Source organism: Microcaecilia unicolor, chromosome 1, assembly GCF_901765095.1.
Source record: "Microcaecilia unicolor chromosome 1, aMicUni1.1, whole genome shotgun sequence".
NCBI classification, from domain to species: domain Eukaryota; kingdom Metazoa; phylum Chordata; class Amphibia; order Gymnophiona; family Siphonopidae; genus Microcaecilia; species Microcaecilia unicolor.
In genome coordinates, this window is record NC_044031.1 from 182930898 (window position 1) to 182943008 (window position 12111).

General features: G+C 47.8%; 1 protein-coding gene across 1 annotated transcript in view; it reads left to right on the plus strand.

Annotated features, from left to right (window-relative positions):
- The window catches only part of EP300 (E1A binding protein p300), a 507140-nt gene that overhangs the window by 70097 nt on the left and 424932 nt on the right, over positions 1 to 12111 (plus strand). Inside the window, 1 exon segment of the mRNA XM_030203013.1 lies at positions 8759 to 8938. Coding sequence (XP_030058873.1) covers positions 8759 to 8938 — 180 coding nt within the window.

Consider the following 12111-nt stretch of genomic DNA (forward strand, 5'->3'; position numbering starts at 1 on the left):
CGAGGAAGATTTGGATGGGATACCGGTGTTGGAAATGATATTTCAAGCGGACGAGTCGGAGAAACTTACTGACTTAACGGTAAACCTGGAGGACGTAATGGGGAGTTCAGGAAACTGAAGAGTAGCAAATCTCCTGGACCGGATGGTATTCATCCTAGAGTACTGATAGAAATGAAAAATGAGCTTGTGGAGCTACTGCTAGTGATATGCAATTTATCCTTAAAATCAAGCGTGGTACCGGAAGATTGGAGGGTGGCCAATGTAACACCCATTTATAAAAAAAGGTTCCAGGGGAGATCCGGGAAATTATAGACCGGTGAGTCTGACGTCGGTGCCGGGGAAAATGGTAGAGGCTATTATTAAAAACAAAATTACAGAGCACATCCAAGGACATGGATTACTGAGACCGAGTCATCATGGCTTTTGTGTGGGGAAATCTTGCCTTGCCTGACGAATTTACTTCAATTCTTTGAAGGAGTAAAAAAAACATGTGGACAAAGGGGAGCCGGTTGATATTGTGTTTCTGGATTTTCAAAAGGCGTTTGACAAGGTACCTCATGAAAGGCTACAGAGGAAATTGGAGGGTCATGGGATAGGAGGAAAAGTCCTATTGTGGATTAAAAACTGGTTGAAGGATAGGAAACAGAGAGTGGGGTTAAATGGGCAGTATTCACAATGGAGAAGGGTAGTTAGTGGGGTTCCTCAGGGGTCTGTGCTAGGACCGCTGCTTTTTAATATATTTACAAATGATTTAGAGATGGGAGTAACTAGCAAGGTAATTAAATTTGCTAATGACACAAAGGTATTCAAAGTGGTTAACTTGCGACAGGATTGTGAAAAATTACAGAAGGACCTTACGAGACTAGGAGACTGGGCAGCTAGATGGCAGATGACGTTTAATGTGAGCAAGTGCAAGGTGATGCATGTGGGGAAAAAAGAACCCGAATTGTAGCTATGTCATGCAAGGTTCCACATTAGGAGTTACGGACCAAGAAAGGGATCTGGGTGTCGGCGATAATACACTGAAACCTTCTTCTCAGTGTGCTGCTGCGGCTCAGAAAGCGAATAGAATGTTGGGTATTATTAGGGAAAGGTATGGAAAACAGGTGTGAGGATGTTATAATGCTATTATATCGCTCCATGGTGCGACCGCACTTTGAGTATTGTGTTCAATTCTGGTCGCCGCATCTCAAGAAAGATATAGTGGAACTGGAAAAGGTGCAGCGAAGGGCGACTAAAATGATAGCGGGGATGGGACGACTTCCTAAAGACTAAGGAGGCTAGGGCTTTTCAGCTTGGAGAAGAGACGGCTGAGGGGAGACATGATAGAGGTATATAAAATGAGTGGAGTGGAACAGGTGGATGTGAAGCGTCTGTTCACGCTTTCCAAAAATACTAGGACTAGGGGGCATGCGATGAAATACAGTGTAGTAAATTTAAAATAAATCAGAGAAAATGTTTCTTCACCCAACGCATATTTAAACTCTGGATTTCGTTGCCGGAGAACGTGGTGAAGGCGGTTAGCTTGGCAGAGTTTAAAAAGGGGTTAGACTGTTTCCTAAAGGACAAGTCCATAAACCGCTACTAAATGGACTTAGGAAAAATCCCAGGAATAACATGTATAGAATGTTTGTATGTTTGGGAAGCTTGCCAGGTGCCCTTGGCCTGGATTGGCCGCTGTCTTGGATAGGATGCTGGGCTCGATGGACCCTTGGTCTTTTCCCAGTGTGGCATTACTTATGTACTTATGTAATGCAGCCACCCCCCTCCAGTGTACTAGAGTCCTACCTTGCCGCCCGCCCTGGTGGTATAGTGGCCTCTGTGGCTGCGGGGGCAGGAAAGAATCTCATTCCTGCCCGCCTCTGCTGCTCCATCTTTGGAGCTCTCCGCTTTTCTCTTCTGTTCCTCAGCAACCATTTTTAAAATCTCGCTGCATGGATGGATTTGTAGTTCACTTTTTTTTTCAAAGTAGGAAACCATAGCAGACTATTGTCCCTTGCCTTGAACTAAGAGGATGATCTGTTGTTCCAAAGATTAACAAACTGGCCAAGTATTTAGGGGCAAAAAGTGTTTTGTGCACTAAGGTGTATAGTTTGAATTGGCAGTGCAGAAAGTGTGTGGTCGACAGAGAGGGTGGTCTGATATCCTGCATCCTCTGGGATGGATAGTCATTCTTCCCCTGAGCCAGATGTTTCCCTCAGTCTTTGGAGTATTGGGGGTGCTTTTTGACACTCAAGCAGGAACCATTCCTTAGCGTCCCTCCGGACCGACCCAGAATGTGACTGATGAGTTGTGCACGCCTTCCAGCAGGTGGAGACTGAGAGCCAATAAGAGCCCTTGGCAACAAAAGAGATCCAGTAATCTGTCTCCAGCAGGTGGAAGATGTTGAGCCCTTCAGTCTCACTCTTTATATTATATTTGTTATATTCTTTATATTTTTTTCTATTTCTTGCTGTAATTCTTTTAGTTGATTTTAATATCTTGGTTTGGGTGAATTTATTTCTTCTGTGCATCCAGATATATTAGTCGGAGCAGGGGCTGTAAAAATGTCGGCGCCGTTAGTGTGTGTGTGGGGGGTCCGTTTCGGAAGTTTTAAGTGTGGTCGGGTCTGCCTGATTTGGACCAGGAATGCCATCCTTGGAGGAGACATAGGAGTTTCCGGAAGGTCATTTTCCTGAGGAACTCGGTCAGCTGGAAGGTGGTACGGAGCCTCTCTCTGCAGGGGAGGATCCATCAGTGGTGAGAATTTTTCTTAAAGATGACCTGCAGAAGCTTATTTTTCAGGTTTCCACTACCTTGCGATTTGAGGAGCAGGAGACTCCAGTGGCAGAGTCCAAAAAGGTGGATTTACTGGTGAAAGGTATTTGTAGGCCAGGTAAGACTTTTCCAATGCATCAGGATATTAGGGACATCATTCAGGCACAGTGGGACGTTCTGGGTTCTGCCTTTCGTCTTGCCAGATCCATGCACAGGCTTTATCCTGTTCCGGATTCAGACAAGGATCTTTTACAACCTCCAGTGGTTGATGCCGTTGTGTCCACAGTCACTAAACGAAATACGGTTCCCGTGGATGGCGGGACGGCTTTGCGGGATGTCCAGGATTGCCATATAGAATCCTTATTAAAGAATAGTTTTGATGTTTCTGCTCTGGCAGTGCAGGCTGCTATCTGTGCTTCTTTAGTAGTGAGAGCCTGTTTTCTTTGGTCTAAAAGATCTTGGACTGTTCTTCTGATGCTTTTTCAGCGATAGATGCCGAAGTGACGAAGTTGGAAATTGGGTCGGCCTTTTTGGCGGATGCTCTTTACAACTTGCTTCGGGCCTCTTCTAAGTCTATGTCTCTTTGCGTGGCAACCCGTGGTCTGCGGATGTGGCATCTTAAGTCCAAGCTTAGTAAATTTCCTTTTAAGGGTTCTTTTCTCTTTGGTGATGAGTTGGATAAGTTGCTGCGTAGCCTGGGTGAGACTAAAGTTTCGAGGCTTCCTGAGGATTTTCCCAGGGTGCCTGGCTATGTTAGGGGCTGTGATTTTCTGTATTGACCAGGCAGAGTAGTTCTGTTTCAATTATCCAAGTGTTTTTCAGAGGACCTACTCCTTTTGGGGTGGTCGTAGAGGCGTTTGGGAAACGGGAAATTCTTTCTCGTCTTCCTTCCATCCTCAGCAATGAAGGGTTGCGGGCCCGGCCTCCGGTTCAGGTTTGAGCTCGGTTGGCGCAGTTTTATGGGGGATGGGCCCAAATTACTTCAGACCAGTGGGTTCTAGAGGTTATTCGTGATGGGGTTCGCCTTAGAGTTTGCTCGTCCTTTGTCAAACACTTTCGTGGAGTCTCCCTGCCGTTCTCTGCTCAAAACCAGGGCTGTCAGGGACACTTTACGCAGACTTCTCGACCTTCAGGCTAGTTGTCCAGTTCCTTTGGTAGAGCAGCGTCTAGGATGTTACACCATATACTTTCTGGTTCCCAAGCAAGAGGGTTGCTTCAGGCCGATTTTTGATCTCCAGATGGTCAATTGAGCCCTCAGGGTGCCCTCATTTCATATGGAGACTTTGCGGTCGATCATTGTGGTGGTGCAGACCAGGTAGTTTCTGACGTCGCTCGACCTCACAGAAACCTTACTTGCATATCCCTATTTGACTGGCACACCAATGGTTCCTTCGGTTTGCGGTGCTCGGCCAGCATTTTCATTTTCAGGCTCTTCCCTTCGGGCTTGTGACTGCTCCTCAGATGTTTACCAAATTCATGGTCGTAGTAGCCGCAGCACTCAGAATGGAAGGCATTCTAGTTCATCCTTATTTAGTCGATCGGTTGATCAGAGCATAGTCTTACCAAGAGAGCGTTCAGGTGACAGTTCGAGTAGTAGACTTCTTGAAGTCCTTAGGTTGGGTAGTCAGTGCACAAAAGATCCATCTGCAGCCATCTCAGTCATTGGAGTACCTGGGAGTCTGTTTCAACACGTTGCAGGGCCATGTTTTTCTTCCTCCGGCTCGTGTCCTCAAACTGCAGTCTCAGATTCGTCACTTATTGCAGTCACCAAGGCCAGAGGCCAAGGATTATCTTCAGGTCCTGGGTTCCATGGTGGCGGTGATCGAGGCAGTGCTCTGGGCCAGGGCTCACATGAGGCCGCTTCTTTCTCAGTGGTTGTCACAGAAGGACTCTCTACATCAGAAATTGTCACTTCTGGTTCAGGTAAAGAGCAGCCTATGTTGGTGGCTGCGAGATGCCAGTATGACCAAGGGAATGCCTCTGGATCAGCCCAACTGGAGGGTGGTTACAGCAGATGCCGTCTCCAGGGATGGGGAGCTTACTGTCAGGGACAGTATGCTCAAGGCCTGTGGTCTCCTCAGGAGAAATCTTGCTCAATAAATCTATTAGAGACTAGGACAGTTAGACTAGCAATGCAGACCTTTGTCCATCTGTTGAGGGGCGAAGCAGTCCGCGTGATGTCAGAAAAAACGCCACCGCGGTGGCTTACATCAATCGGCGAGGAGGAACGAGGAGTCGACAGTTGGAGAAAGAAACGTCACAGCTGTTACAGTAGTCAGAGGTTCATCTGGTGGCGCTGTCAGCGGCTCGTGGCAGGAGTTCAAAATGTTCCGGCAGACTTTCTCAGTTGAAACATGCTAGATCCCGGGGAGTGGGCTCTGAGCGATGTGGCGTATCGGGCGGTGGTGAACCATTGGGGGGTTCCCCAAGGTGGATGTGTTTGCTCCCTGGCCAACCGGTCTTCTTTATGCCTTTCCTTCCTGGCCATTGATAGGGCGTCTACTTCAGAGAGTCAAAATGCACAGTGGCCTTCTGATCTTGGTGGCGCCGGATTGGCCTCGCAGACCGTGGTATGCCGATCTTCAGCTCTCGGTCAGGCAGGATCGTTTGGCTCAGTGCCCGGTGTTTCATCTGGATCTGGGTTGATTCTGTCTTGAGCGAGTGAGACTGACAAGAAGGGATACTCCGCTAATGTAGTTGTTATTTTGCTTCGCTCTTATCGGCATTCTGCCTCTTTGAATTATGTTTGGACCTGGAGGATTTTTGAGGCTTGATGTGAGAAGCTCGGGATAGCTCTCTTTCTTGTGTCCATCTTGCAAATTTTGGATTTTCTGCAGCGTGGTTTCGACAAAGGCCTTGTTTTGGTTTCTCTTAAAGTGCATATTGCAGCTCTGTCGTGTTTTCGAGGTCATGTTCAAGGAAGATCGCTGGCTAGCCATCTGGATGTGTTCTGTTTTTTTAAGAGGGGTTAGCCTCCTGCGTCCTCTGTCTTGTTCTTTTCCCCGCTGGGATCTTATTTGGTACTCTCAGTTCTTACCAAGCCTCTCTTTGAGCCGTTATCTTCTTGTACTTTGAAGGACTTAACCCTGAAGGCATTGTTTTTAGTGGCTATTGCCTCAGGAGAGTTTCAGAGTTGCAAGCTCTTTCATGTAGGTCTCCTTTTTTGGAATTCAGCTCGGATCGAGTGGTTTTATGACAGTTCCTTCTTTTCTGCCCAAGGTATTTACTCGTTTTCATTCATCTCAACTGGTGGTGTTGCCTGTTCTAGGTTCTTTCTCCGGGTCGGAGGAGCAGCGTCTCTTGAAGCTTTTGGATGTGAAAAGAGTTCTGAAGCATTATGTCAAGTCTATGAAGGACATTTGTTGGTCCGATCGGAGGTTCATGCAAAGGTCTTATGGCTTTTAAGCCCACTATTGGCTTATGGAAATTATTGCATCAGCTTACCTTCTTTCTGGGAAAGCTGTTCTGGAAGGAGTTAAGGCTCACTCTACCAGAGGTCAAGCTACTTCTTGGGCAGAGTGTAGTCTGGTGCCTCTGGAGGACAGCAACTAAGTCTTCTTTGCATTCCTTTTCTAAGCACTATCGATTGGACCTCCTGAGTCCATCAGCAAGTTGTTTTCAGGGCACATGTTTTGACGGCGGGGCTGTTAGGGTCCCTCCCATAATCTTACTGCTTTGTTACTGCCCATCAGTCATGTGGGCTGGTCCGGAGGGACGCTAAGGAAGGAGAAATTAGACCTTACCTGCTAATTTGCTTTCATTCAGTCCCTCCGGACTGGCCCAGTTCCTTCCCTTTAGGTATTATGTGTCTTCAAGAGTTAAGTGATATTGTTTCCTTGGAAGCTGTGTTGCTGGTTTCATTGTTAAAAAAAAAAAAAAAATTCTATGGTTCAGTATGTAACCTTTTGTGCATAATATGTAGGGGCATGTCATTGGTCACATTATTGTTGGTGGCACACATCCTGTGTTGGCAATGTGCCGGTGGCTGCTCAGGCTTTCGTATGCACAGACCATTTACTTATTGTTTACTTCCTTCTGCTATGGTACTTTGTTACTGGATCGTTCTCTTGTTGCCAAGGGCTCTTATTGGCGCTCTCTAGTCAGTTTTTTTTTTTCTCGGTCTCCACCTGCTGGAAGGCGTGCATAACCCATCAGTCACATTCTGGGCCAGTCCGGAGGGACTAAAGGAAAGCAAATTAGCAGGTAAGGTCTATTTTCTCCTTTCCCTTCTGGAGGCTCGATGGCTGAAGATCCAGTCCCAAGTGGAGGGCCTGCCCTCATAGCCTGGGATTACTTGCAGATCTTGGACTCCATGGCTGCCACGTTGTATGTGGTTCCGTTGGCCAGGAGCAATATGTGGTCTCTCTAGCTGTTGCTTCTCAGCCAATGGTCTCCTCTGTCAGAGGACTACTCTTTCTGCTTATCCTGGTCGCCCCACGCTCAGTTGGCCATGCGTTGGTGGTTACACCTGGAGAACCTCTGCTTGGGCATGCCCGTAACCACTCCGGACTGGGTGGTATTTACTACAAATTGCCAGCCTGTCAGGATTGGTGGGGGTGGGGGGGGGGGGGGGGCAACTGCCTGGGCTAGATGGCTCAAGGGAGTTGTTCCCTGGTGGAGACTTCTTGGACGATCAACCGGCTGGAACTGAGGGCTATCTGACTGGTGCTTCAGGGACGGGCCAGTATGGGTGCTTTCAGATAGTTCTGTGGTGGTAGCATATGTCAAAAAGCAGGGGGCACCAAGAGCACCCCTCTCGCAAAGGAAGTGTCTCTGCTCTGCCTCTCCTTTGAATGTCCCTTGAGCTGACACAAGATGACTTTATTGTTGAGTAATTATAATTGAAAATACAACACTTTTTTAATTAAAAGACCAGTGACAAATATGGTGCTTTAATCTTGATGAGGCTGATGTATGCTCGTCGAGTGGCACTGCTGAGATCTTAAAAAAAAAAAAAAATTCAGCTGTTAGTTTTGTTTGGTTCCAGCACTATTGGTGTATGATGAGTACTTTTTAGTAGTACAGAAATAGAGATAAAACAGGATACAACTTTTTATTGGACTAACAATAAAACTTTGACAAGTTTTCAAAAGCACAGCTTTCTTCAGGTCAGTTTGTAGGGCAGTTTTGAAAAGGGTTTTGTTTTTCTGTCCTATGGGATAGAGCTTTGGTGCATTCCACAGGTGTAGACTTGTCTGTATAATTAGTTTAGCAGAGGTTCCCTTGAAGGGTCTAATCTAGGTAGGTAATGTTTGGCTTTTGGTATTCTCATATTTTGCTCTTAAATGTTTGTCTCTATAGTTGGTGGCTTTGGTGTTAGAATATTGCAAGGTTTTGCTCCTTATATTGGTGGTGTCGTTGGAATCTTTGGAGTCTCTGCCTCCATCTACTGGTAAGGGGACATAACCCATAGGTCTGGACTGATCTGGCAGGAATCGAGGAAACTATATTTCACTTTTTTGACCAAATATTTGACAAATATTTTAACTCATTGTGAACTAGCTTTTTGGAGGAACGCTAGTTCCAATAGCAACAGAACAATGATGTCTAGAAATTTCATTTTTGTGTGAGGCAAGTGTGTCTATGATGACGCTAAGTGCTTTGCTGCTTGCACCAAATGGATATTCCAACAGCTGTAGAGAACCATTTTTCAGGATGTTATCTTGCAGTGTTGATTTACTTAATGTGCCCAAGTCAAGCCAATTCTACCTCATGCTTTGAGGTTCTGGGCAGTGCCACTTGGGGTTGTCCAAGGCAGCATTGAGGTTCACTGGCAGACATATCAATAGGCTTCCACCAGATAATGAGATATTAAAAATGTATACTTTTCAGACTTTTTGAGACAATTGTTTCTTTTCCTCATTGATGTAAAGTTTTTCATCTCCTTTAGAGGTTCTCGGTACTGCTTTAAGAACCAAACCTGATCTTTTTATTTCAAACTGTAGAATACAAGATTTACAGGTTTTACATATGTTAACTTTGTTTTGTTTTGCATTCATAGATGGGAATTATGAGCAACCCCAACCCTTATGGAACACCATACAGTCAGAGCTCTGGCCAGCAGATGGGAGGTGGTAGTCTCGGGCCTCAGATGCAGAGCAAAGGTGGTGGGCTGCAGAGCAGTTTACCCCAGTTTCCAATGGAGAAGAAACCAGTACCTGGGACAGGGATGCCAAACATGGTAAGTAGCAGATTGATTTCACTCACATGACAAGACTGAGTTAAAGTTGCTGTATAAATACCCAACACAATCTTAGGTTGGAGAGAGTTGAGTGTCATATGTGTGGTCTGTCAGGCAGCTCTGAAAGTAGCACTGGATGGAACTAGGTTTTGTGCATGAGCCACTGCATATGGCTGTCTATGGCCTTTCTATATGATAATTGTTTTCTGTGGTAAAGAAGAGTTTAAGAATGAGATTTCCTTAGTGTCTTTCTGCACTTTGCACTTGAAATTTATGGTAGATGAACAAACATCTTGTTCCTTGTCATCAAGCAGATGAAGCCATTACGTATGGGTTGTGTCCATCAACCAGCAGGGGGAGATAGAGAGCACTCAGCTTTTCACAGTGCCTCATGGCCAGCTAGCTCCACTGCCTCTTCAGTATTCTCTATCTCCCCAAGCAGGGTGGCTGCAGCTTCTTCGAGCTCCATCAAAAATCTGCCTGGGGTTGGTTCTTGGCTTGCCAGTTGTTAGCCGGGGTGTTAGAGGCTATAACAGCTTCACTTTGAAGGCACTTAGGTTAGCCCTTTCTCTGCCTTACTCATGCCCCCGTGGATGTGGACATATTAGCTTGCTTTTCCCTGTCCTTTCCCACTCAGTGGATGCAGGCACATTGGTTCGCCTTTCCCTGCCTTTCCCACTTATCTGAGCCTCCGGAGTGATTTTATTTACCTCTTTTGCCTCTGCTTTCCTCACAGCATTAAAAAAAAAAAAAAGCGATCTTGGAAAAGAGGTTTTTCTTGAGATTCTTCTGCAGGACTGGAGCTGTGATACTCGGTCTAGTGAGGTAAGAGAGTTTTCGGACTCCTCCGGGGTGGGCCCGCAATAGGGACGTTTTTGGCGCGAGCCACAATTTTTGAATTTTACCGCCGTTTTCGGCGATGGCTGCGGAGACTGTAAAGCGCTGTTCTAAATGTGGCCAGCGCAAATCAGCAGCGGGGCTCTGTAATTCGTGCTGTACAGACGGTAGAGCCGGCCCGAGCATGGCAAGCAGTGATCTTTCGCGCTCTGAGCTGGCAGCGGGCGCCATTTTGGATTTTCCACATGGCGCGGCCTCCGTTATGACGGAGAGCCCTGAATCCAGGGGGGTCCTCTGAGTGAAGCTAATAATAGAGCTGATAGCCCTGCGCAGGATCCGGGCGGTCAGGGAGCGGTTTTCTCCCCTGATTTTGTTTTAATGCTGCATAGGGCATACATGCTTAAAAGAGCTCTTCCACAGGGATCTTTGGACCCTCTGCCTGCCCCCCCCCCCCCCCCCCCCCCCCCCCCGGTGGATCCTGGCCTTTTGGAGTTGGCTTTGCCTGTTTCTTATCCTCCTGATAAATGCAGAAGGGTTAATTCCCCTTCTGAGTGTGGCGCACCCCCCTTCCCCCCCGTGGTCGGGCTATGAGGGGTCTGGCAGAACTTCTTGGGCTGAGGAGCCAGAGTCGGGTGCAGAATTGCCACAGGAGCTTGATGATCCGTCTCCGGTGAGGATTTTCCACCACGAGGAGCTGCCAGCGCTTATTTCAGATGCCTTACAAGCCCTCTCGATTGAACATCCTGGGAGTGGCACAGTCTCCTCTGTTAATCCAAGGATGGCTAGTACCAGAAAGCCTGCTCGAGCCTTTCCTTTGCATGACCCCATCCAAGAGCTTATTTCAGCTCAATGGGCTGACCCCGAGGGACCTTTGAAGGTTGCCAGGGCTATGGGGCAATTATACCCTCTGAGTGAGGAACATTTGGCTTGCTTTGCAGTGCCTAAAGTGAATGCCCTGGTCACGGCTGTGACAAAGAGAATTACCCTCCCTGTTGAAGGAGGTGTTGCCCTGAAGGATATTCAAGACTGCAGGCTTGATTCAGCTCTGAAGCGATCATTTGATTTGGCAGGTCTCACTGTTCGGGCATCTGCATGCAGTTGTTATGCTGCTAGAGCCTGCCTGGCTTGGTTACAGCAGGCAGTGGAACAGCCCGGTGATGGAGCGGAGACCTTATCTGAAGTGGCTCCGCGGATGGAGTCGGCCTTGTCCTTTTTAGCTGACGCCCTTTATGATATTGTCAGAGCTTCGGCTAAACAAATGGCTGTAGCAGTGGCGGCTCGCCGCATACTTTGGCTACGACATTGGGCGGCGGACATGGCCTCTAAGCAAAGGTTGGTGAAGTTGCCCTTTCAAGGCCTTCTCCTGTTTGGTGAGGAGCTGAAAAACATTGTTAAAGGCCTGGGGGATTCCAAACCTCAGCGCTTGCCCGAAGATAGGCCGAAGCCTTCCTCTAAGGGTCAGGCGGTCCGCTCCTCTTACAGACCTCGCTTCCGTGAAGCTAGAAGATACCGCCGGGGGCGTGCTGCTGGGTTCACTTCGCGTGCCCGCTTTCTGCAGAGAAACTCCTTTCGCTCAGACAAACGTTCCGCAGCTGCCGGTTCAAGGCCTGGAGTTCAGGGGCGACCCTCACAATGATGGTGCGCTGGCCCCCTCCTCGTTTCCTGTCATCGGAGGAAGACTTTCCCTCTTTTTCGAGGTGTTGGCCAAAATCTGCGCAGATCAGTGGGTGGGTCTTGGACCTAATCAGAGACGGATACCGAATAGAATTCTATGCCCCTGTGAGAGACGTGTTTGTGGAGTCCCGATGCGGTTCTGCCGCCAAATGGGCGGCGGTAGAGGAGACTTTGCACAGTCTGTGCCAGAATAGGGGCTGTGACCCCGGTGCCTCCCGCCGAACAAGGTCTAGGCCACTACTCCATTTACTTTGTGGTGCCACGAAAAGGCGGGTCTTTTCGCCCGATCCTGAACTTAAAAGAGCTAAACAAGTCCTTAAGAGTGCGGCATTTTCACATGGAAACCCTGCGCTCTGTCATTGCGGCGGTACAGCCAGGAGAGTTTCTCACGTCTCTGGACCTGAAAGAAGCTTACTTGCACATACCAATTTGGCCCCCGCACCAGACGTTTCTGAGGTTTGCGGTGTTGGGAAAACATTTCCAGTTCCAGCCATTGCCTTTTGGCCTCGCCACAGCTCCCCGAACCTTCTCCAAGGTAATGGTGGTAGTAGCTGCCTTTCTCAGGCGAGAGGGTATCCGGGTTCACCCGTACCTAGACGACTGGCTCATCAGAGCAGACTCAGAAAAAGAGAGTCATCTAACTACAGCCAGAGTGGTTTCAG